The sequence below is a fragment of the Hoplias malabaricus genome, chromosome 9 (genome assembly GCF_029633855.1).
Source record: "Hoplias malabaricus isolate fHopMal1 chromosome 9, fHopMal1.hap1, whole genome shotgun sequence".
NCBI classification, from domain to species: Eukaryota; Metazoa; Chordata; class Actinopteri; order Characiformes; family Erythrinidae; genus Hoplias; species Hoplias malabaricus.
Window position 1 is genome coordinate 42,696,692 of NC_089808.1, and position 25,956 is coordinate 42,722,647.

Below are 25,956 nucleotides of genomic sequence, written 5' to 3' on the forward strand. Positions count from 1 at the left end.
TTCTTTATTTAAAATATACTAGTGTTAGCCTGCAACCTTCTGGTGTGTAGTCTGTATTTGTTTATATTTTATATTGATAAATTAGATGTTTTAATTATATACATTAAAGGTCCTCTATTTGTTTATATATGTTCATCGTTCAAATACTGTAGCTCTTTATACTGCAAACTAAAAGCAATAAACTTTAGCAACGTTAGCCTGTTAGCTCTGCTACATCCGGGCCCTGCGTGCTGGCCCCGCCCCCCCGCGGTGACCCGTATGCAGCGGTGGAATATGGCGGAGGTAAGACGGAAACTCTACTGAAATTTTATTCGAAAAACAAACAATAAAAGTAGCGATGATTCTCTCTTTTTTTGGGCGCGGATATTTTTGAAAAACAGAAAAAGAAATCATCATTAATGCAGGGCGGATTATATCAATTTTTGCTGTGTTAAACTTGTTGAATTTAAAACATATTGAGATGAGCCTGAAGTTATTGGAATTTTTCCTTTCCACCTTAAATGGCGCAGGGGTTGTATGCTGAAGCCGCAGGCGATTGAATTTAAATGCTGCAGCATTTAAGGTGGAACGGATAAATGATGAAAAATATGCCAAGTTGAGTTCGTCATTTTTATTTTCTCCCAAATCAGTGGCCTTATTAACAGCCATAAAATGACGAATTTAGCGATGCCACAATGATGTCTATTTTAACTGTATTTATTTATATTTGGGGCAGTGTTTTGTGTTGTTTAGTGGTTAATATTAACTCTGCAGGAGTCTGGTGTCGGCTGGATATCAGCAGAATGAGCTGATCAGTTTAAGTTATCCCTAATGAGAAATATCTCCTTTATTTTCTCTTTAATGTAATGCTGTAGCCGCTATTTTGGGTAAATATATTATCCATTTTTATTTCAATATTAACCAAATCTCTTCATCTCCTCCTTAATATAATATTTATTGCAAACATATAAAAATACAGAGCCAAATATTTCACAGTTCTCTTTTCTGAAAACAAGTATTAACAATAATAATTGTACATAGTGTTGTAAACCAATCCCTCCACCAGTAAAACATAGTCTCTTATTTAAATAAAAACTGCAGTAATATATAACAAACCTTCCATGAAAAGCACAACCTGAGAACAGTTACAAAAATAGTATTTAGAGCAGATTATGTTAGTGATGAAGAGATTGGGAAAACTTTATTCTGTTCAGGGATCAGTTGCTCTTCCAGTTAATATCACTAAGCTAAAATGAAGGGATGGGTCTGAGGTGATCTTGGGTTCAAGCCTGGGGTCAGTGTGTGTGTGTGTGTGTGTGTGTGTTCTCGAAAGAAGCTTTTTCTGCACCAGTGTAATGTTGATTTAATTAAACACAGTGTTTATGAAATGAACAAAACGACTAAATGAAGTGTGTGGAGGACGTGGTAAGAGCACTACCCCCCATTCCTCACAGCACAGATAAATAATTCTGTTCTGTCAGATTCACAGGAGAGTTACTCCATTTTACCTGGGTTTCGTAGAACACTCAGACACACACTCATCTTCGTGAACAGGGAATGTTCGTAAATCATTACTCGGTTCTGAATTTAAGATCTGGTCTGTGTGTTTGAATGATGCTGAAGTGAAACCCCTGGTTCTTTCTCCACCAATGAGGTCAGTTCTATAAACAGCAAGTTTCTTTAGAACGCAGCATTTCGCGTTCTTAGTTTCCATTCGGTCAAATGTGTCTCCTGAGGGTGTGTTCAGGGATGGCACTGATGGGTGTGTACACTGTGGGGAGCTCGGACAGTGCCTCTCCGTGATTGGTCCAAAGAAAGAACAAAAAAACGACCACAGATGGATTAAATAAACATGTTAGTGACTCGATGAGGCTCTACTGATAATATTGGAGTCGACAGATATCTGCTTTTCCAGAGATTATCAGCATTGGGCTGGTGCTTTGATATCGCTGATGTTTCAAACCCACGTTTGCTGACGCATTTATTTTATTTCTGAAGAAGACTGGGTGACACTCTTGTTCTAAAAATATATGATGAATGTGTAGAAATAGTTTTTCTTCCTCTCTGAGAGGGTGGAGGAGCTCAGAGACAGAGCTGCAGTTACAGTAAACTGCTAAAGGGCCCCAGGGGTGGGTTTCTTTGTGTTTAATCTTTCGCTTTAAGTTATTTCTATATATTTATTTAATTATCTTTAGTTATTTTGAGTAGATTTCCGAGGTTTCTTACCTTTATTTTATAAATGTGGATATTGGCATTGGTGTGTTCGTGCATGTTTAATATTGAATATCAGCATCAGCCCAGAATTCTCATATCTGTGCACGTCCGCTGTGTTATAACTCATTTACATAAAGGAGAGAAGACCTGGACTCAAATATGTTCATGGGCTACAAATTTCCCGCTCCTTCAGGAAATAACTGGACACCCGTCGCTCTGTTGATCAAACCATACTCAATGAATTTGTCTTTATTTAAACTCATTAATTATGCAGAAGTCTTGTAAATTATAGTGTAAACCTACATCGGCTGTCTCTGTCTCTGTCACAGCTCCAGGGTCCTGGATGTTGTGGGTTCTAGTCCCATTCCGGGTGACTGTCTGTGAGGAGTGAGGTGTGTTCTCCCTGTGTCTGCGTGGGTTTCCTCCGGGTGACTGTCTGTGAGGAGTGAGGTGTGTTCTCTCTGTGTCTGCGTGGGTTTCCTCCGGGTGACTGTCTGTGAGGAGTGTGGTGTGTTCTCCCTGTGTCTGTGTGGGTTTCCTGCAGGTGACTGTCTGTGAGGAGTGTGGTGTGTTCTCTCTGTGTCTGCGTGGGTTTCCTGCAGGTGACTGTCTGTGAGGAGTGTGGTGTGTTCTCTCTGTGTCTGCGTGGGTTTCCTGCGGGTGACTGTCTGTGAGGAGTGTGGTGTGTTCTCCCTGTGTCTGCGTGGGTTTCCTGCGGGTGACTGTATGTGAGGAGTGTGGTGTGTTCTCCCTGTGTCTGTGTGGGTTTCCTCCGGGTGACTGTATGTGAGGAGTGTGGTGTGTTCTCCCCGTGTCTGCGTGGGTTTCCTGCGGGTGACTGTCTGTGAGGAGTGTGGTGTGTTCTCTTTGTGTCTGTGTGGGTTTCCTGCGGGTGACTGTATGTGAGGAGTGTGGTGTGTTCTCTCTGTGTCTGCGTGGGTTTCCTCCGGGTGACTGTCTGTGAAGAGTGTGGTGTGTTCTCTCTGTGTCTGCGTGGGTTTCCTGCGGGTGACTGTCTGTGAGGAGTGTGGTGTGTTCTCCCTGTGTCTGCGTGGGTTTCCTCCGGGTGACTGTCTGTGAAGAGTGTGGTGTGTTCTCCCTGTGTCTGTGTGGGTTTCCTCCGGGTGACTGTCTGTGAGGAGTGTGGTGTGTTCTCTCTGTGTCTGTGTGGGTTTCCTCCGGGTGACTGTCTGTGAGGAGTGTGGTGTGTTCTCCCTGTGTCTGCGTGGGTTTCCTGCGGGTGACTGTCTGTGAGGAGTGTGGTGTGTTCTCCCTGTGTCTGCGTGGGTTTCCTGCGGGTGACTGTCTGTGAGGAGTGTGGTGTGTTCTCCGTGTCTGCGTGGGTTTCCTGCGGGTGACTGTCTGTGAGGAGTGTGGTGTGTTCTCTCTGTGTCTGTGTGGGTTTCCTCCGGGTGACTGTTTGTGAGGAGTGTGGTGTGTTCTCCCTATGTCTGCGTGGGTTTCCTCCGGGTGACTGTATGTGAGGAGTGTGGTGTGTTCTTCCTGTGTCTGCGAGGGTTTCCTGCAGGTGCTCCGGTTTCCACCCATGCTCCAAAAACACTCTCTGATAGGTGGATTGGAGATTCGAAAGTGTCCTTAGGTGTGAGTGTGTGTCGCCCTGTGAAGGATTTGTTCCAGGGTGTGTTCCCGCCTTGTGCCCAATGATTCCGGGGAGGCTCCAGACCCACCGCCGCACTGAACTGGATAAGGGCTACAGACAATGAACGAATGAGTGAAAATCTTCTTTAAAGTGTATAATTCAGGGTGGGGTTGTGGTGCTTTGTGTTGTTACCCACTGACTGATAACATTAGACCATAGAGCAGTAGATTTAACACATGCTGCTCAACTTGTTATTATTGTTAATGAATTAATTTCTGAAGATGGTGATAACACCTGTGTGTTTTCTTGTTTTTGTCTTTTGTTACAGTCCTCCTTGGGGAATTCAAGCCCAGGTAAATATCTCCTCTGTTTCCTTTGGCCTCTCCAGGGTTTTTCAGCTCTTTTGCTGAGCTCCAGATTTTTTCTTTTTCTTGCTTTGTCCGTTTACAAAAGTGACTTGAAATATAACGTCCTCACATACTCATCACATCTGAGGTTACAGTAAACGATGCAGGTGAACACACACCTGTTCAGGTGAACTGGACCGAAGCGCTGGAGCAGGGGGCTGGATGTGTTTGACAGAGTTGTATTAAAGTCAGAGCTAACGGTGCGGGTGTGCCTCTCGCTGCAGGGGTTTCAGTGGGCTCTGACAGCCTGGACTTCGGCCCTTCGGCTGAGATGCTCGTTCAGGAGTTTGACGATGAGCGGACGCTGGAGGAGGAGGAGCTTCTGGAGGGAGACTCCAACTTCCGCAACGAGATTGAGGACCTGACCCGGGTAAATAGATACACTCTGCTCAGAGCTGCGTGGACACATCTGCGCCGATGGCATCCAAACACACATCATTCACAATCATGTGTTTTACAGCTGGTTTTTGGGAAATGAATGAATGAATTAATGGTGTAACATGGCACTAAGTAAACAGTTATGAGTGTATATGATTAACCATTAGAGGGAGAGATGTCCCAGTCAGTTTTTATTTAGCATTTCTTCAAATATATTTATTTAAAGTTAAACCTCTCTGGTACCCATCAGCTCCAGTTGATTCCGTCTCATGATTGGCTGATGGTTTTGAAGCCTTTTCACTCATTCCTAAATCAAATAAAAAGAGAACATACCTAGAGCCGTGCAGTAGTCTAAGTGTTAACCCTATCGTGAGTTTGAAGGACTCCATGGAGCTTGTCTTTCTCTGTGTGAATGGGTCAGACACCCTCCCAAACATGTCGAGCTATCAGTGAGGACTTGACGACAGTAAAGATTGAGGATGTGCACTAATACAGCTTCTATCAGTGTGTTGTGAAAATGATATTGTTGTGACATTGCACAGGAAGGAGAGATGCCTATTCAGGATCTCCTGAACCTCTACGGTTATGGAGGAGTGGGATCTCCAGAGGAAGAGGAGGAGGATGAGGAGGAGGAAGAGGAGGATGAGGAGGATGAAGTAGAAGAGCTGGATAATGACGAGAGCAGTCGGAGTACAGGGGAACTGAAGAGGAATAAGGTTCAGTATTTATTTTTACATTTTCTTTTATCAGTCGGGTGAAGAGTCGGATGTTTGAGTTGTGTTGCATCGTTTAGCTCAGTTCCACTCGACAGCACACACTGACACGTGTGCACAATGAAACATCACGTCTGAGAGAGTGAAGGACAGCGACAGGTTAGAAAATAAGTGAAATAAAAACACGTTCTACATCGTTCAGGCTCGTATCTGGCCAGCGGGGCTTAGATCACTGAACGAACAGACACTTGTAGTTAACACGGCACAGACCGCGTTCCAGCGAACTGAGGCTCAAGTCACAGGACCGATTAGAGGCGCTTATAGCATTAGAGATGTAATTCATAGTGTTTTGTCTGTTTTCATCTTCCTTCATCTCTGTTTTAAGACAAACTCAGCACTGACCTCACAGCTGCGGTGGGCTGCTGGGCTTGTGTTTTCCCTCATTTTTAGAGCGGGACATCACTAGTCAGTGAGCTCCCACAGCACCCCCTCCCTGTGGGTCTCTTAAATGCACATGAATAACCACATTTTATCTTGTGCTTGGTCAGATATTTTGACACACCACACATTCATAATTTTGAAATACTGTCCTCATTTGAACACCTGTGCTATAGGGTATTATCCGTATTTTAGTTATTGATATTCACTGTAATGCAGCACTGAAGTGTGGTACATTTGCAATTCTTCATGTGTGTGTTGAGGTGTAGAAGTGATGTAGTGAAGTATTGTGTGTGTCTTGTTTCGTCAGGATGAGAGTGTGAAGATTTGTAAAGAAAAGGAGGGTCATGCAGCACCTGAAGATCACTCTCATTCAGCCAAGAACTGCAGCACAGCCGAGCTCATCCGGCCTCAGAACCGAGCTTACTTTCAGAGTGAGACCCCTCACAGATCACAGATTAAACACAGACCCCTCACAGATCACAGATTAAACACAGACCCCTCACAGATCACAGATTAAACACAGACCTCTCACGGATCACAGATTAAACACAGACCTCTCACAGATCACAGATTAAACACAGACCCCTCACGGATCACAGATTAAACACAGACCTCTCACAGATCACAGATTAAACACAGACCCCTCACAGATCACAGATTAAACACAGACCTCTCACGGATCACAGATTAAACACAGACCCCTCACAGATCACAGATTAAACACAGACCTCTCACGGATCACAGATTAAACACAGACCCCTCACAGATCACAGATTAAACACAGACCTCTCACGGATCACAGATTAAACGCAGACCTCTCACAGATCACAGATTAAACGCAGACCTCTCACGGATCACAGATTAAACGCAGACCTCTCACGGATCACAGATTAAACGCAGACCTCTCACAGATCACAGATTAAACGCAGACCTCTCACAGATCACAGATTAAACGCAGACCTCTCACAGATCACAGATTAAACGCAGACCTCTCACAGATCACAGATTAAACCCAGACCTCTCACAGATCACAGATTAAACACAGACCTCTCACAGATCACAGATTAAACACAGACCCCTCACGGATCACAGATTAAACACAGACCTCTCAGAAATCACAGATTAAACACAGACCTCTCACGGATCACAGATTAAACACAGACCTCTCACAGATCACAGATTAAACACAAACCCCTCACAGATCACAGATTAAACACAGACCTCTCACAGATCACAGATTAAACACAGACCTCTCACAGATCACAGATTAAACACAGACCCCTCACGGATCACAGATTAAACACAGACCTCTCAGAAATCACAGATTAAACACAGACCTCTCACGGATCACAGATTAAACACAGACCTCTCACAGATCACAGATTAAACACAGACCCCTCACAGATCACAGATTAAACACAGACCCCTCACAGATCACAGATTAAACACAGACCTCTCACGGATCACAGATTAAACACAGACCTCTCACAGATCACAGATTAAACACAGACCCCTCACAGATCACAGATTAAACACAGACCCCTCACGGATCACAGATTAAACACAGACCTCTCACAGATCACAGATTAAACACAGACCCCTCACAGATCACAGATTAAACACAGACCTCTCACGGATCACAGATTAAACACAGACCCCTCACAGATCACAGATTAAACACAGACCTCTCACGGATCACAGATTAAACGCAGACCTCTCACGGATCACAGATTAAACGCAGACCTCTCACGGATCACAGATTAAACGCAGACCTCTCACAGATCACAGATTAAACGCAGACCTCTCACAGATCACAGATTAAACGCAGACCTCTCACAGATCACAGATTAAACGCAGACCTCTCACAGATCACAGATTAAACGCAGACCTCTCACAGATCACAGATTAAACGCAGACCTCTCACAGATCACAGATTAAACGCAGACCTCTCACAGATTAAACGCAGACCTCTCACAGATCACAGATTAAACGCAGACCTCTCACAGATCACAGATTAAACGCAGACCTCTCACAGATCACAGATTAAACACAGACCTCTCACAGATTAAACACAGACCTCTCACAGATCACAGATTAAACACAGACCTCTCACAGATCACAGATTAAACACAGACCTCTCACAGATCACAGATTAAACACAGACCTCTCACAGATCACAGATTAAACACAGACCTCTCACAGATCACAGATTAAACGCAGACCTCTCACAGATCACAGATTAAACGCAGACCTCTCACAGATCACAGATTAAACGCAGACCTCTCACAGATCACAGATTAAACGCAGACCTCTCACAGATCACAGATTAAACGCAGACCTCTCACAGATCACAGATTAAACGCAGACCTCTCACAGATTAAACGCAGACCTCTCACAGATCACAGATTAAACGCAGACCTATCACAGATCACAGATTAAACGCAGACCTATCACAGATCACAGATTAAACGCAGACCTCTCACAGATCACAGATTAAATGCAGACCTCTCACAGATTAAACGCAGACCTCTCACAGATCACAGATTAAACACAGACCTCTCACAGATTAAACACAGACCTCTCACGGATCACAGATTAAACACAGACCTCTCACGGATCACAGATTAAACACAGACCTCTCACGGATCACAGATTAAACACAGACCTCTCACAGATCACAGATTAAACACAGACCTCTCACAGATCACAGATTAAACACAGACCTCTCACAGATCACAGATTAAACACAGACCTCTCACAGATCACAGATTAAACACAGACCTCTCACAGATCACAGATTAAACACAGACCTCTCACAGATCACAGATTAAACACAGACCTCTCACGGATCACAGATTAAACACAGACCTCTCACGGATCACAGATTAAACACAGACCTCTCACGGATCACAGATTAAACACAGACCTCTCACAGATCACAGATTAAACACAGACCTCTCACAGATTAAACACAGACCTCTCACAGATCACAGATTAAACGCAGACCTCTCACAGATTAAACACAGACCCCTCACAGATTAAACACAGACCTCTCACAGATCACAGATTAAACGCAGACCTCTCACAGATCACAGATTAAACACAGACCTCTCACAGATTAAACACAGACCTCTCACGGATCACAGATTAAACACAGACCTCTCACGGATCACAGATTAAACACAGACCTCTCACAGATCACAGATTAAACACAGACCTCTCACAGATCACAGATTAAACACAGACCTCTCACAGATCACAGATTAAACACAGACCTCTCACAGATCACAGATTAAACACAGACCTCTCACAGATCACAGATTAAACACAGACCTCTCACAGATCACAGATTAAACACAGACCTCTCACAGATCACAGATTAAACACAGACCTCTCACGGATCACAGATTAAACACAGACCTCTCACAGATCACAGATTAAACACAGACCTCTCACAGATTAAACACAGACCTCTCACAGATCACAGATTAAACGCAGACCTCTCACAGATTAAACACAGACCCCTCACAGATTAAACACAGACCTCTCACAGATTAAACACAGACCTCTCACAGATCACAGATTAAACGCAGACCTCTCACAGATCACAGATTAAACGCAGACCTCTCACAGATCACAGATTAAACACAGACCCCTCACAGATTAAACACAGACCTCTCACAGATCACAGATTAAACGCAGACCTCTCACAGATCACAGATTAAACACAGACCTCTCACGGATCACAGATTAAACACAGACCTCTCACGGATCACAGATTAAACACAGACCTCTCACAGATCACAGATTAAACGCAGACCTCTCACAGATCACAGATTAAACGCAGACCTCTCACAGATCACAGATTAAACGCAGACCTCTCACAGATCACAGATTAAACGCAGACCTCTCACAGATTAAACACAGACCTCTCACGGATCACAGATTAAACACAGACCTCTCACGGATCACAGATTAAACACAGACCTCTAACAGATCACAGATTAAACACAGACCTCTCACAGATCACAGATTAAACACAGACCTCTCACAGATCACAGATTAAACACAGACCTCTCACGGATCACAGATTAAACACAGACCTCTCACGGATCACAGATTAAACACAGACCTCTCACGGATCACAGATTAAACACAGACCTCTCACAGATCACAGATTAAACACAGACCTCTCACAGATCACAGATTAAACACAGACCTCTCACAGATCACAGATTAAACACAGACCTCTCACAGATCACAGATTAAACACAGACCTCTCACAGATCACAGATTAAACACAGACCTCTCACAGATCACAGATTAAACACAGACCTCTCACAGATCACAGATTAAACGCAGACCTCTCACAGATTAAACACAGACCTCTCACAGATCACAGATTAAACACAGACCTCTCACAGATCACAGATTAAACACAGACCCCTCACAGATTAAACACAGACCTCTCACAGATCACAGATTAAACGCAGACCTCTCACAGATCACAGATTAAACGCAGACCTCTCACGGATCACAGATTAAACACAGACCTCTCACGGATCACAGATTAAACACAGACCTCTCACGGATCACAGATTAAACACAGACCTCTCACAGATCACAGATTAAACACAGACCTCTCACAGATTAAACACAGACCTCTCACAGATCACAGATTAAACACAGATGGTAAAACCTTGGTGTTTAATTTTTTTTAGATAATGAAGCAGATGAAGAGTCAGAGGAAGATGAAGATTACATTCCCTCAGAGGACTGGAAAAAAGTAAGTTCCTTCCTGATTCTATTCTCTCAGGGTTCTCCATGCTGACTCCCTGTTGTCTTGGGGTTCTCTTTCCTGACTCTCTGATCTCCCTGGGTTCTCCTCATTCGGAAATTCTTTCTGAATTTGTTGTTTGGTTTTATTGTTTAACAGGAAATCATGGTGGGCTCCATGTATCAGGCTGAAACTCCTGCAGGGCTGTGCAAGTACAAAGAGAATGAGAGAGGTACGTCTCACATTCAGCAGTACTAAAAGGGTCATATTATGAAAAAGCGTACTTGTTCAGTTCATGTTCACATTAAAGTGGTGATCTGAAGCCCACCAACCCACACGCTGTGAAACAAGACCCCAGTCAGTTTTCTGTGCGCTGCCTAAGATGTGATCCACCACCACATCACACCTGCTCTGTGGGGGTCCTGAGCGCTGAAGAACAGGGGGAAAGGGAGGGAACAAAGTATGCAGAGCAACAGATGTACTACAGTGTGTAATTATAAAAGTATTCGTCCCTCTCTGCTGTCAGTGTATGAAAACGATGACCAGCTGCTGTGGAACCCGGAGTTTCTGCCAGAGAACCTGGTGAGGGAGTTTCTGACGGAGGCGTGTAAACGAACCGGAGAAGAGACCGGAGTGGAGGCTATCCCTGAGGGGTCTCACATCAAAGACAACGAGCAGGTACAGCAGAGGCAGGCCACATTATTAGAAACACCTTCCGTTCTATTTAGGAGAACTGCTGTGTAATAATCTAAAGACAAACAAACAAAGAGACACCTACATTGTACACACTCTGGTCAGTTTACCACAGACACCCACCCTCTGTTCTCTTTAGTCACTTTATTATAAACACACTCTGAACGAGGGGTAGGTCTTCACTCACATGTTGCGCTAATGCTGTGTGTCGTCTCCAGGCGCTGTACGAACTGGTGAAGTGTGACTTTGACACGGAAGAGGCTCTGAGGAGACTGAGGTTTAACGTCAAAGCTGCCAGAGGTGAGGCGTCTGTCGTAGAGTGTAATCATGCAGGTGTTTTACTGAGACAGAGGGCGCACCTGCAGAGTGTAGAGTGTAAAATTCACCTTCCATTTAAAGTCCAGTTACTGGAGTAAAACAGTGTGAGCTCCTAAAGCCCCTTCAGCCCTGAGAGAGAGAGAGAGAGAGCTGTGGTGGAGCTGAAGTGTGGACCTCTCTGTTCTTCTCTGTCTGATCATTCTGGTCTAAAACATTAATACAAATGTGCTCTAAAGTGTTTTGTGCCGCGAAGAATTGTAGTTTAGAATTCAAACATTCTTTTGTTATTTTATGGCGACGGTTGTGTTCTATTAAAATCACAATCATCAGTCTCTAACGTCTGTAACTGGTCTAAACCCACACTCACATGGACTTTTGGACACAGTATTGTCCCCAAGAACAGAACAAACCCATCACAGTCTTCTGCAGCTTTTTCCTGATGGAGCTCAGAACCAACGCAGTGCCCAATAAACTCTTCACTTTTCACACTGCTTCAGTTATAGGTTCTTTTCTGTTGAATACAATGAGAATTGTGATTTTTTTTTTTAAATAAAACACACAACAGTCACTGTACAGTCACAAAAAAACCTGAGAAAATGTCTGAATTTTTTATTTCAATAATATGTTACAAGATCGTGCTTTCAATTTATTTGTGACAATAAATAAAAAGCTGAAACTCCACAGTTGACACAATCACAGAGCAACAACACAACACCTCATCTCTCTCTCTCTAACACACACGCGCACACACACACACACACACACACTCTCTCTCACACGCACACACACACACACACACACACTCTCTCACACGCACACACACACACACACACACTCTCTCTCACACGCACACACACACACACACACACACTCACACGCACACACACACACTCTCACACGCACACACACACACACACTCTCTCTCGCACACACACACACACACACTCTCTCTCACACACACACTCTCTCTCACACACACACACTCTCTCACACACTCTCTCTCACACACATACACACACACACTCTCTCTCTCACACACACACACACTCTCTCTCACACACTCTCTCTCTCTCTCACATACACACACTCTCTCTCACACACACACACTCTCTCTCTCACACACACACTCTTTCTCTCACACACACTCACACACTCTCTTTCACACACACGCACGCGCACACACACACTCTCTCTCTCACATGCACACACACTCTCTCACTCACACACACACACACTCTCTCACTCACACACACACACACTCTCTCACTCACACACACACACACTCTCTCACTCACACACACACACACTCTCTCACTCACACACACACACTCTCTCACTCACACACACACACACACTCTCTCACTCACACACACACACACACTCTCTCACTCACACACACACACACACTCTCTCACTCACACACACACACACTCTCTCACTCACACACACACACACACTCTCTCACTCACACACACACACACACTCTCTCTCACACACACACACACACTCTCTCTCACACACACACACACACTCTCTCACACACACACACACACACAGGTAGAGAACAGAGTTAGAGACTGAATGTGAACAGAGGGGATGACACTAAAGAGAAAGGAGATTTGTTTTTAAAGTGCTGAAGTTCATCAGTGTTAAACTGCATTACACCTGTCTGTCTCCACAGAGGAGCTGTCTGTGTGGACCGAGGAGGAATGTAGAAATTTTGAACAAGGTCTAAAAGCTTATGGGAAGGATTTTCACCTCATTCAAGCCAACAAGGTAAGAGCAGAGCTGGTTTATTCAGGCTCCACCCACAAACGTGTTCTGATGTCATTTTTGTCGTGATGTTCGATGCCCCGATCCGGCCCGAATGAATACAGCAGTGAGTTTACACCCCGGTGCTGGGCCTGAAGCGATACCTCGAGGAGCTGATATGGATTCAGTACTAAAAATTACTAATGCAAAAATAAAGCTGTGTTTAATCCACCAAACTGTACACAGCTCTCTGAGATTCACACGGATGATTATCACTGGAGCAGAGGGCTCTCAGGCTGTGGGCTGGTGGTAGGAGGAAGAGGAGGTAAGCCATGGCCTTATGGCTGTAGGAGTGGGATTGTGCTGGTTAGATTCCCAATACCTGAAGAGAAATGGGGGAGAGGGGAGTGAAGGAACAGCACTCTCTCATCCCTCAACATCCATGACTGAGGGGCCCTGGAGCCAAGCACTTAACCCCCAACTTCTCCACAGGCACTGAGGATGACTGCCCTGTCTGTGTGTGTACATTGTACAATGACAAATAATTTTTATTTAATTTGACGGCAGTGAGAGAGAGACCAGAGAGTGAGAGAGAGACCAGAGAGTGAGAGAGAGACCAGAGAGTGAGAGAGAGACCAGAGAGAGAGAGAGAGAGAGAGAGAGAGACCAGAGAGAGAGAGAGAGAGAGACCAGAGAGAGAGAGAGACCTGAGAAAGGCAAATGTCCAGAATGAGAGAGAGACCAGAGAGAGAGAAAGAGAGAGAGAGACCAGAGAGAGACAAGAGAGAGAGAGACCAGAGAAAGGCAAGTGTCCAGAATGAGAGAGAGAGAAAGAGAGAGAGAGACCAGAGAGAGAGAGAGACCAGAGAGAGACAAGAGAGAGAGAGACCAGAGAAATGCAAGTGTCCAGAATGAGAGAGAGAGAAAGAGAGAGAGAGACCAGAGAGAGACAAGAGAGAGAGAGACCAGAGAAAGGCAAGTGTCCAGAATGAGAGAGAAAGAGAGAGAGAGACCAGAGAGAGAGAGAGAGAGAAAGAGAGAGAGAGACCAGAGAAAGGCAAGTGTCCAGAATGTGAGGTCACTTCTAGCTGGGAAAGAAGCCCGTAAATCTTCGGTGTCTGTTGTAAAACGGAACACGCTGAAGCTCGAGAGTTAACACTAATGATGGCATTTAAAGTAACATTTAGAAGAAAACCACATTTCCACCGACTCTAGAAACACTCGATTAGCCAAGACATGTTTGGAGACATTGCTAACAAACCCCAGAAGTTTATAGTCTCCAATCATGTCTGAGGTTCAGTGGGATTTTTATGGCTCAGGTTCAGTGAAGTTTGTCTAACCTCAGCAGTAGATTTGACAAAACACATCACTGATATAAAGCCGATGAATGAAAGTGTTGTGGTGACAGATGTTGGTCCTGCGCTGTGTCCAGGTCCGGACGCGGTCTGTAGGGGAGTGCGTGGCGTTTTATTACATGTGGAAGAAGTCTGAAAGATATGATTTCTTCGCTCAGCAAACTCGACTCGGCAAGAGGAAATATAACCTCCATCCAGGAGTCACGTGAGTTCCCTCTTTACTGTGCTCAGTTCACAATCTACTTTTTTCTTTATTCGGTTTGTCTCCAGTTTTTGCTGTATTTTCTCCCCAGTGTTAACAGTTCCTCGTGAGTATGTCTTCCCCACGGTGCCCCCAGCCTCAGGAGGGTGGAGGCAAATATGTGCTTCCTCTGAGACACTAGAGGCCAAAGCATTAATTTGTAATGAGCTGCCGCTAACGCAGCACTTCAGATCAGATTCAATTTATTTGTCACATTCAAAGTTATACAAGTACAACATTGCAGCGAAATTACATTCTGTCTGTCCACTCGCCCAACAGGGGTTAGGTGTGCGCAACAGACGCGACGGCAGCAGGTGCCTGCGCCATCTTACAGTTAAAAAAAAAACTGGATTACAACAGGGAAGTGGTGGTAAAAAAAAAAAAGGTCACAGACTGTGCCTTAAGGAAGAATGTAGTAGCAGTCACGTGTCCTCGAGCTCGCAGTTCACAGGTAGGTGCAGCAGAATCTCCATGACAACGTACATGGCACTTGAAGGAGAAAGCAAACTGCCCAGATGTGTTATAGCAGCAGTGATGGGGAGAGGCTAGTGCTGCTCTTTAGGACTCCCCGCCTTGGTCGGCTGAGGCATCACCTGATTTGAAAAGCCCTGATGATAGGGCCAAGGCTTAGAATGCTGCAACACATTCAACTAAAATATAATTTATATTTAGAAATGCACTGAGGAGAGAAATAAAATAGCACAGGGAAAAGAAAATGGAAACAAAAACAGTTTTAAAGCCCTTTAGTGGTCTCACTGGTGGTCCTGTTCTGGCTCATTAAAGGTAATTAGTTGATAGTGTGGTGGAAAATTACGACAGAGTCTGAGTCAACATCAAATGAGACAGCAATTTATTACGTGAGAGAGGAATGCCGCGTGCAACGCTGTTTACATCTCTCTGCTGACCATTTTTGATTAGCGTCTTTTATACCTGGAAAACCCTTTGAAGTTCACCATCTGTTCGCTCTTTTACATTTCAATCATCTTTCGCCGTGTCCTGTTCCCATAACTCAGTTTCCCACCATTTGTTTTCCCCTATCTCCTGTATTTCTAACACCTTTCCAGACGTGGCCGGTGCCTCCCCCTCTACCTCCGTGGTCTGGAGACAAAGGGAGTTGATAGAAGGGAAGGTGTCGATATGTTATTTGAAACACACACACACACACACACACACACACACACACAAGTCTGCGGACTCACACAGAGAATTGGGAATAAAACAATTTCAGTTTACCCAAGCATGCGTGGCCATTGCTGATTAAAAATATCTCTATTGATTATGAATCATTTCTATAAACAAATTTCCATCACAATAGCGTCAAATATTCTCATTACACGATATAAAGAAAACAACGTATATTTCTCAGACGCTGGTCAACTCCCTGCAGAGCAATTTTCAGGCTCTACACACAACTATTTTCCAGAAATCCCACACTAAACACATTCAGTCTGTGCTCACTGTTTACACCTGGAGTGCACCCCTTGGCGCTGTCGAACAACACATTCAATGTCAGTAGAATTGTAGTTCAGTGAATGTTTTCCCTGAGTGACGGTTGTTTGGACTTATTACATAAACTCAGGGTCACACTCCAATTACATCAGCTCCCAGGGTTTAACTGGAGTGTCAGAAGTAATCTGCATCTTTTAAAGCCAATAGCACTCCCTCAGACTGTAACATAAATAGGTGAGTTTCCTACCGGACTGGATTAGGAAATGCGTAAACCGATCAACTCTAAAACTGAGTCAGGACTGAGTCAGACTGTCAGGACGTGTTGCAGAAGCACAGGGGTATGGCATCAGGCTAATAAAGGGTTTTTGCATGAAATGATGAGCTGGAAGCAGCCAGTGAGAGCTCAGTAGCATGGACTGCAGTGAAGAAGATGCTAACGTGCAATGAGTTGATGTTGTGCTCGACATGTAAGTTGCCTACATACATCTGAACTCACGTTTGTGTATGAGAACATGTCTAATAATATACACTGACAGTGTAGTTTCCTCAGCGTAATCTTTTAACCGATTGGCATTCAATCAAACGTGGTTTGGCAAACGACTGATTACTGTTTACCATGCAGTGCACCATATATACTAAGCATAGATAGCTTATTTATTTATTTTACAACCCCATTTCCAGATAAATTCGGACATTTTGTACAATTAAATAAAACAGTTAATTAAAAGTGAAATGGAAAATCTCTTGAATGTTGACAGAAGCACAAAAATATTTCCAATGTCCTCGTTGACCAACTTGACTGTATTTTGTAAATAAAAGCACATTTAGAATTTGAAGCCTGTATCACACACAGGTGAGTTTAACACTGTAATACGTCACATGTCCTTTTAATTACACAGTTTAATCATTTGGGAACTGAGGATACCAGTTGATAATGATTTGCAAGCTGAATTTTCCCCCATTCTGGCTTGATGTGAGACTTCAGATGCTCAGCACGCTGTGGTCACAGCTGTCAGATTCTCCTCTTTGTGATGACCGTAGGAGATCTGGATGTAGACTTTGTAGAAATAAAGTGTATATGTGCTTCACTGTTGAACAATGCCTGACATTCTTTTGCTGAAATAACCATGAACTTCCCTGGATAAGACTTCATCTTGACGGCAGAATACGTCTCCCTAAAAACCCAATGTTTGCCTCTACATCAGTGAAGTTTCAGACATATGCAAACCTCCCGTGCCATGGTCCCTGATGCCCCCCAGTACCATGAGAGATGCTCGCTTAGACCCTAGAGAAATCACTAGCCACATAGGACTGATATGTGGAGTTGTACTTCAGGATGTTAGATCCTGTACTCCTAGGCCCATTTGGCTGTATTTATCACAGTAGTGAGTGTTTCTCATGCAGCACCGTTTGAGGGCTCAAAGGCCATGCATTTCCACAGTGATACCCTACACAGACAGAGACATCTCCAGATTACTTCAAGCCTTTTGCAGTGATGTGCAGCACACTTTGAAATCTTGTACTGAACAGTTCAGATTTTTATTTATTTATTTTTTGAGTTTGACAGTTTTGCAAAGTTAGGCCAGAAGTGTTGAGCCATAATCGGATTTTGCTGCCGAGGATGAGCCTTTGGTGGAAGCTCCTGTTGTACTCGATCCTGATCCCCGCTCCTGTTACCAGTTCACCTGCTTATTATGGATTTATTCAAGATTCAAGTGGTTCTTGAATACTCTGATTCTGTCCCAAAGTTTTTGGGGTGTGTTGCGTGAATCAAACTTGGAATATTTTTATATTTACACAATAAAATTCAATTGTTGGGTAAAGGTAATAAAAATCTTTTCTTTGTACTTTTTAGTAAAATAAATCTCCAAGAGAATGAACACAGCACAGAATCTGTTGCTTATTGCATTTAACAAAATGTCTCAATGTGGTATTAATCCAAGTGGGACATATTAACTTTATATAGCACGCAGATTTGCAGTTTGTATTGTCTTGGTGAATGCAAAACAGACCAGACAAGCACTGTTAATAAGCATTCATCTCAAGGACAAATGTAATTAAAATGACAATAAATAAAATAAAGTAATAATGAAGGGCCATGGAGAGGCGCTAAAGATGTGTGTGAATATCTCTACATATATATTCAGGTCTCAGTACATCAGTACACCTAACGAACACCTGTATGTTTCACTAATAACTTTGTGGGATTTGAGGGGTCAACTGTTATTTTTGCCCGAGATATTTCTCCATTGGCCTATATTTTTATTGCAGTGAAAACTGCAGCACTGGAGGATGGATGGTGTGACCCCTCTGAAGAAGACCCACTGCAGTTTCGCCCCAGGGTGTCCTCAGGGGTTCATCTGGATGTTCAGAAATACTACAGCCGTTCTGATCTCTTCCAGCTACTCTTCAGTAAAGAGGTGATCCGAACCCTGTGCACGAATATCAACAAATACGCAGCCAGGAAGAACACAGAGGGTCTGAAGAGGCAGTGGACGGATGGAGACGCTGAGGAAACGCTGCAGCTATTTTGGACTGGTGAAGCCTTCATCTATCCTCTGTGATGCCTGCACATGAGCGGAGAGGTTTATTTCGCCTCAGGAGCAGATCTTGTTTGTCTGCAAGACCTACCACCACCCACACCACAACCTCTCTATAGATGAAGGCATGGTGGCCACCAAGGCCAGGATCGGGATGAAGCAGCACATAAAGTACAAACCCACCAAGAGGGACACAAGCTCTTCGTCCTGGACCAACAGCTCCAGCGGCTACACGTATGACGTCAACATCTACAAGGAGAGGATCGATCTACGGACATCTACGAGTCATCGATCTGATCCACGTCCCCTCTCATGGCATGGGGTATTTGGACAGTTTTTACATCCTCCCACTGCATGGAATGGGTTTCAGTGCCGCGAGAACAGGATCCGTTTCCCAGGAATGACAGTCAAATAAAATGCCACTCAAAAAAAAAAAAAATTTGATATGCTGTGACTGAAATGCAATCTGGAGGCAAAAGAAATGAGAGTCTGAGCCCCTCGCACACTACAAGACTTTTCCTCTGACTGCCATCTGCGACTGGACCAGAGTCTGCAGACTGGAGCCGAGCAGCAGACTCGTCCCGAATGGAAATCGCTGTTAAAATCGGGCTGAAAGTCGTGTAGTGTAAGTAACCCCAGCTTTAGGGTGTGTCTGCAGCTGCTCTGGCTGAAGAGGCTGTGGTATGGACATGTTTGTATCGACACTATTTGGGGTAAATTTGTACATCATCGTCTTTGAAAAAAGAAAAAAATACAGTTTTACCCTGAAATGAAGTTACATTTGTCTGTTCTTTATCACAAGACCAAAAACGTTTGGAGAGGTTACGTGCACTTTGGAGACGCCAAGTGGACACCTACAGAAAACACTGTGAAGCTCCTGATTACACAAACGTATCTGCTTCTAATTTTGTACCCTGTCTTACAAGACTCTGGTGAATCAGAAAAAGTAGAGTGTGACTGATGTGTTCTCCCCAGTACCCAAAGATGATATATCATTTATATATTTCTTTTATATTTGTGTTTGAGGTTCTCAGGTGGAAATTAGATGATGGAAATAAAAGTCTTGAGGTGAAAGAATAATTTGGCTCAAGTGTCTCCTTTACTTTATGAATGATCATGTGCTTTATGTACAACTTAAGATGAAATTAAGATAAAATTTAGAAAAATTAAGGTAAAATTTAGAAATATCAAGTGTTTGAATATGAGCCTAAAGTATCTGCATAAAGGAGTTAAACAAAATGATTAAAATATAAAATAACACTGTGTAGATCCTGCAGGAAATTGCACACAGAAATGTGTGACGTGGTTAAAAAGCTGATAACAAAATTAACCCATTCACAAACATTTTTTATACAGATAAACTACCAACACCATTAGGAAAAGACAGATAACCTGCAGCTGCACAAATCTCCACTGTGTGTAAACAAAGCTTGTGTGTGTTCCCTGTAGGGACTATATGGACAGGTTACTGGACGAGACGGAGAGTGCAGCGTCCAGCAGAGCCGCGACACCACCCCCAACGACCTCCAGCAGCAACGCTAGCCAATCAGAGAGAGACGAGAGCTCCGCCCACAATGGTGAGACATAGACGTACACTTTCACTGAGTTTAGGCCTAGAGTCAGCCACAGCTGTGTTCCTCTGTAGTTAAATGATTCTCTGTGTCATTTCCCACAGGTTTGAGCAGTCACAGCTGTGTTTCTCTGTAGTTAAATGATTCTCTGTGTCATTTCCCACAGGTTTGAGCAGTCACAGCTGTGTTTCTCTGTAGTTAAGTGATTCTCTGTGTCATTTCCCGCAGGTTTGAGCAGTCACAGCTGTGTTTTTCTGTAGTTAAGTGATTCTCTGTGTCATTTCCCACAGGTTTGAGCAGTCACAGCTGTGTTTTTCTGTAGTTAAATGATTCTCTGTGTCATTTCCCACAGGTTTGAGCAGTCACAGCTGTGTTTCTCTGTAGTTAAGTGATTCTCTGTGTCATTTCCCGCAGGTTTGAGCAGTCACAGCTGTGTTTCTCTGTAGTTAAGTGATTCTCTGTGTCATTTCCCACAGGTTTGAGCAGTCACAGCTGTGTTTTTCTGTAGTTAAGTGATTCTCTGTGTCATTTCCCACAGGTTTGAGCAGTCACAGCTGTGTTTTTCTGTAGTTAAATGATTCTCTGTGTCATTTCCCACAGGTTTGAGCAGTCACAGCTGTGTTTCTCTGTAGTTAAGTGATTCTCTGTGTCATTTCCCGCAGGTTTGAGCAGTCACAGCTGTGTTTCTCTGTAGTTAAGTGATTCTCTGTGTCATTTCCCGCAGGTTTGAGCAGTCACAGCTGTGTTTCTCTGTAGTTAAGTGATCCTCTGTGTCATTTCCCGCAGGTTTGAGCAGTCACAGCTGTGTTTCTCTGTAGTTAAGTGATCCTCTGTGTCATTTCCCGCAGGTTTGAGCAGTCACAGCTGTGTTTCTCTGTAGTTAAATGATTCTCTGTGTCATTTCCCACAGATTTGAGCAGTCACAGCTGTGTTCCTCTGTAGTTAAATGATTCTCTGTGTCATTTCCCACAGGTTTGAGCAGTCACAGCTGTGTTTCTCTGTAGTTAAATGATTCTCTGTGTCATTTCCCACAGGTTTGAGGAGTCACAGCTGTGTTTCTCTGTAGTTAAGTGATTCTCTGTGTCATTTCCCGCAGGTTTGAGCAGTCACAGCTGTGTTTTTCTGTAGTTAAGTGATTCTCTGTGTCATTTCCCACAGGTTTGAGCAGTCACAGCTGTGTTTTTCTGTAGTTAAATGATTCTCTGTGTCATTTCCCACAGGTTTGAGCAGTCACAGCTGTGTTTCTCTGTAGTTAAGTGATTCTCTGTGTCATTTCCCGCAGGTTTGAGCAGTCACAGCTGTGTTTTTCTGTAGTTAAGTGATTCTCTGTGTCATTTCCCACAGGTTTGAGCAGTCACAGCTGTGTTTTTCTGTAGTTAAATGATTCTCTGTGTCATTTCCCACAGGTTTGAGCAGTCACAGCTGTGTTTTTCTGTAGTTAAGTGATTCTCTGTGTCATTTCCCACAGGTTTGAGCAGTCACAGCTGTGTTTTTCTGTAGTTAAATGATTCTCTGTGTCATTTCCCGCAGGTTTGAGCAGTCACAGCTGTGTTTCTCTGTAGTTAAGTGATTCTCTGTGTCATTTCCCGCAGGTTTGAGCAGTCACAGCTGTGTTTCTCTGTAGTTAAATGATTCTCTGTGTCATTTCCCACAGGTTTGAGCAGTCACAGCTGTGTTTTTCTGTAGTTAAGTGATTCTCTGTGTCATTTCCCACAGGTTTGAGCAGTCACAGCTGTGTTTCTCTGTAGTTAAGTGATTCTCTGTGTCATTTCCCGCAGGTTTGAGCAGTCACAGCTGTGTTTCTCTGTAGTTAAGTGATACTCTGTGTCATTTCCCACAGGTTTGAGCAGTCACAGCTGTGTTTTTCTGTAGTTAAGTGATCCTCTGTGTCATTTCCCGCAGGTTTGAGCAGTCACAGCTGTGTTTCTCTGTAGTTAAGTGATCCTCTGTGTCATTTCCCGCAGGTTTGAGCAGTCACAGCTGTGTTCCTCAGTAGTTAAGTGATTCTCTGTGTCATTTCCCACAGGTTTGAGCAGTCACAGCTGTGTTTCTCTGTAGTTAAGTGATCCTCTGTGTCATTTCCCGCAGGTTTGAGCAGTCACAGCTGTGTTCCTCTGTAGTTAAATGATTCTCTGTGTCATTTCCCGCAGGTTTGAGCAGTCACAGCTGTGTTCCTCAGTAGTTAAGTGATTCTCTGTGTCATTTCCCACAGGTTTGAGCAGTCACAGCTGTGTTCCTCAGTAGTTAAGTGATTCTCTGTGTCATTTCCCACAGGTTTGAGCAGTCACAGCTGTGTTTCTCTGTAGTTAAGTGATCCTCTGTGTCATTTCCCGCAGGTTTGAGCAGTCACAGCTGTGTTTCTCAGTAGTTAAGTGATCCTCTGTGTCATTTCCCGCAGGTTTGAGCAGTCACAGCTGTGTTTCTCTGTAGTCAAGTGATTCTCTGTGTCATTTCCCGCAGGTTTGAGCAGTCACAGCTGTGTTTCTCTGTAGTCAAGTGATTCTCTGTGTCATTTCCCGCAGGTTTGAGCAGTCACAGCTGTGTTTCGAGCTCGGACTCTGTGCTCATGTCCAGTGGAGAGATGAAGAGTGAGGTCCTCCACTCCAATGGAGCTGAAATACTCACGTCTGAGCCGCACGACTCAAACGGCTGCGAACTGCTGGCCGACAGAGACGGAGCGGCCAAGCGGCCTCTAGAAAGCCAGCCCAAAAAAATGCGGACAGATTCCGATCCCCTGAGCCCTGTGGAGCTGGACTCGTCCAGAGAGAAGGAAGACTGACCTGCTGATGGAGCAGGAACCAAAGGCTTAGACCAAATCCAGCAAAAGAGAGAGGAGGGGTTATTTAAGTCAGCTTTTTCTGAGGAGACGTCCTCCTTCACGTCCAAAGCCAAACGTCAGATGTTTGAAAATGTCAGAAAACAATGAACTCCTTACTAACGAAGGACTGAATTAATTAATGCTCCCGTTTATCAACCCCTATGCCATTTTACACAGAAAAAATATGTATATTCTATTTGTAATGGAATTTGTCTGATATTTTTTTACTGAGATATTTATATTTTTTATTGAGTGGATAAATGTGACTGTCAGCTACACTCTAAAGCCCAGCAGTGATGCAGACGCTTAGCTTCACTGGAGCCATGCTTTTGTACCGTGTGATTGTGTCCAGTTCAGCGTGTGCAGTGTTTCTTCGTCAAAGCCTGAAGAGTCCTGAACTGGTCCTGGGTCAACTTTGCTCACAAACATGTGGCTAGTCTACTCTCACTTTAATAACACAGAATGAAATCCCATTCAGACTAACGGGAAGTGTTATATATATATAAGCATATATATAAACACAGTGTGCTAGGTTTAAGGTCAGTAATTTAAGTAGTCATTTTTTAATTAAAGTTTACAGAGAGAAAGGCTAATCTGAAAGTTTCAGACATGGCATTGCTAGCTAGTTAAACCTCTGTATCTCGCTTTATCACTAGAATGAATTTATTGATTCAGCCTGTGGCTTCTCTCTCTTCTTTTTTTTTTTGTTGTAATATATGAAGAATGTCTAATCATCTCTGAAGAATGACCAAAGTCAGGATTTGATGTTGACTTAGCACATTTCTTGAGGAAACTGCAGCTAATCCTGTCACAATGCTAACACAATGCTCAAAGTAATATCAGCCATATAATGTAGCAGTGTATGTTATGCTAACACACATTTCTTGAGGTAATTCAACTGTTCTAAAGCTGCTAGTGTGTAAGTGTAAGCTTCAACGCTAACAGCAAATCTGTTGAAGTAAAGGATGAGGGCTTAGCAACAGTTAAAGTCGCACGGTTAGCATTTTTAAAACTAAGTAGATTTATAGTAATTAATTAATTTCATAGTGTGATTTTGTTTCTGTGCCAAGTAAATTTTGTCTGTATGGCATTCAACAGACGCTCTTATCCAGAGTGACTTGCAGTTGTAGTCGTGTTAGCAGTGCCGGCAAATGCAGTTAGGAGTCTTGCACTAGGGACTTTTATCATTGTAGCATGACGTTCCTGGACAAGTTGGAATCAAACTGCAGCCTCAGTGGCGTCATTCACTACACTAACAAACCACTACATTATACCTTTCACCCATGTACAAAGTAAATAACCTAGCGTTGAAATTTACAATGATTTTGTGATATAAACTGAGCTAACCTTAGATGAATGGGATTTTGTTTCCAGTGACTTTTAAGGTGAAGCTATCCTATCCTACCTATCCTACATGTGGGCTAAGTGTTCAGTCACGGTTAAAAACAAGTGCTCCTGTTCAGGTTTGTTCTACATCAGTAATGTCTGCTACGTGTGTGTGTTTGAGAGAGAGACTTTAAACCACTGTGTGGCATGTGGTTGTGTGTTTGACGTAAGGTTTGTATAGATTTCTTAACTTGTATAGTTCTCACACTTTTTGATAATCACTCTGTAAATGTTTACCTGCTCTTTTTTCATTTATGGCTTTTGTGCTGAAGTTTAATTTCTGAGCTGCACAAAAACAGATCTTCAGAAACTCAGAAATCTGTCTCTGCTGTGTTTCTTGTGTTTGTAGCTTTGATGTTTTCTTTAAGTGCCTTTCATTTACCATCTGCTTTCTACAATTACATCCTGCATTTACCTGTGTTAATGTCTGGATTGTATCTTGATAAATTCTGATTTTGTTCAAACGATTCACTCAGTTTCAGACCTCTGTGACAAATCAGATTCTAAATCCCTGCATAAAAAGCCCATGAACACACTGTTTCTGTTATCAACCCTGCTGTGAACAGTGTATTATACACTGTCAAACACGGACCCGTGTTTATGTGAGAGCGCAAAGACGAGGTTAAAAGCAGCAAAACAGTCAACGAGCGCAGAGAAATAAGAGCACTGAGTGTAGGGAAGGGCGGTATCCATGTTTTTCACACTGTAATTCCATCTTAAAAATAATATCGTGGTATACAGCATCACCGTGGGGAGGGGGTGCTCTAAGGCTGCGTTGAGCCTCAGATCTGTGAGCACAAAGTGGAGTGAATTTAGCTAAACACAACCCGACAGCACACACCGACACGTGCTGACGATAAAAACCCGTGTCTGAGAGACAGCAACTTTCAGCGACTGCTGCTGGAGGAACAGAAAAGTTCGTAAACAAGCGAAATAAGACGTGTGCACTTTAGAATCACAGCTGGCGCTAACAGGCACCTGTGGTTTAGCACATCGCAGCAGATGTTTCAGCGAACTGAGGCTCAAAACACACTTATTTAGAGGATGAAGCCATATACCTGTGAGCACAGAGTCGAGTGAAGGATTTTCTGAGAATTACGTCTGTTTACAGCTTTCTAAACACACACTGCGATGGGCTGCTGGGTTTGTGTCTTTAGACCGTGACATCAGCAGTCAATGAGCTCCCACAGCGCCCTCTCCCTGTGGCTCTCTCAAATGCACATGATTATTTTAGCTGACTTTTAAAGACACAGAACCGAAATTTGACCACACACACGTCATAAATGCCGCCCTCATTTTAAAATACCGTGGTATACAGTTATCG

At 43.6% G+C, this 25,956-nt stretch overlaps 1 protein-coding gene across 1 annotated transcript; it reads left to right on the top strand.

The window, feature by feature from the left end:
* The first annotated feature begins 204 nt into the window (after positions 1-204).
* Positions 205-25,046, top strand: mier1b (mesoderm induction early response 1b, transcriptional regulator). The gene is made up of 13 exons (XM_066680998.1): positions 205-282; positions 4,122-4,146; positions 4,425-4,570; positions 5,121-5,294; positions 6,040-6,163; positions 10,454-10,518; positions 10,669-10,741; positions 11,036-11,187; positions 11,421-11,502; positions 13,202-13,296; positions 14,705-14,832; positions 20,307-20,434; positions 22,951-25,046. The coding sequence occupies exons 1-13, from the start codon at positions 259-261 to the stop codon at positions 23,205-23,207; spliced, it is 1,473 nt and encodes a 490-aa protein (XP_066537095.1). The 5' UTR covers positions 205-258; the 3' UTR covers positions 23,208-25,046.
* The last annotated feature ends 910 nt before the right edge of the window (positions 25,047-25,956 follow it).

Coding starts and splice junctions, on each gene's coding strand:
- mier1b (XM_066680998.1), top strand. CDS start 259: ATGCAGCGGTGGAATATGGCGGAG. Junction 4,571..5,120: donor AGATTGAGGACCTGACCCGG/GTAAATAGATAC, acceptor GACATTGCACAG/GAAGGAGAGATGCCTATTCA. Junction 13,297..14,704: donor ACCTCATTCAAGCCAACAAG/GTAAGAGCAGAG, acceptor CGCTGTGTCCAG/GTCCGGACGCGGTCTGTAGG.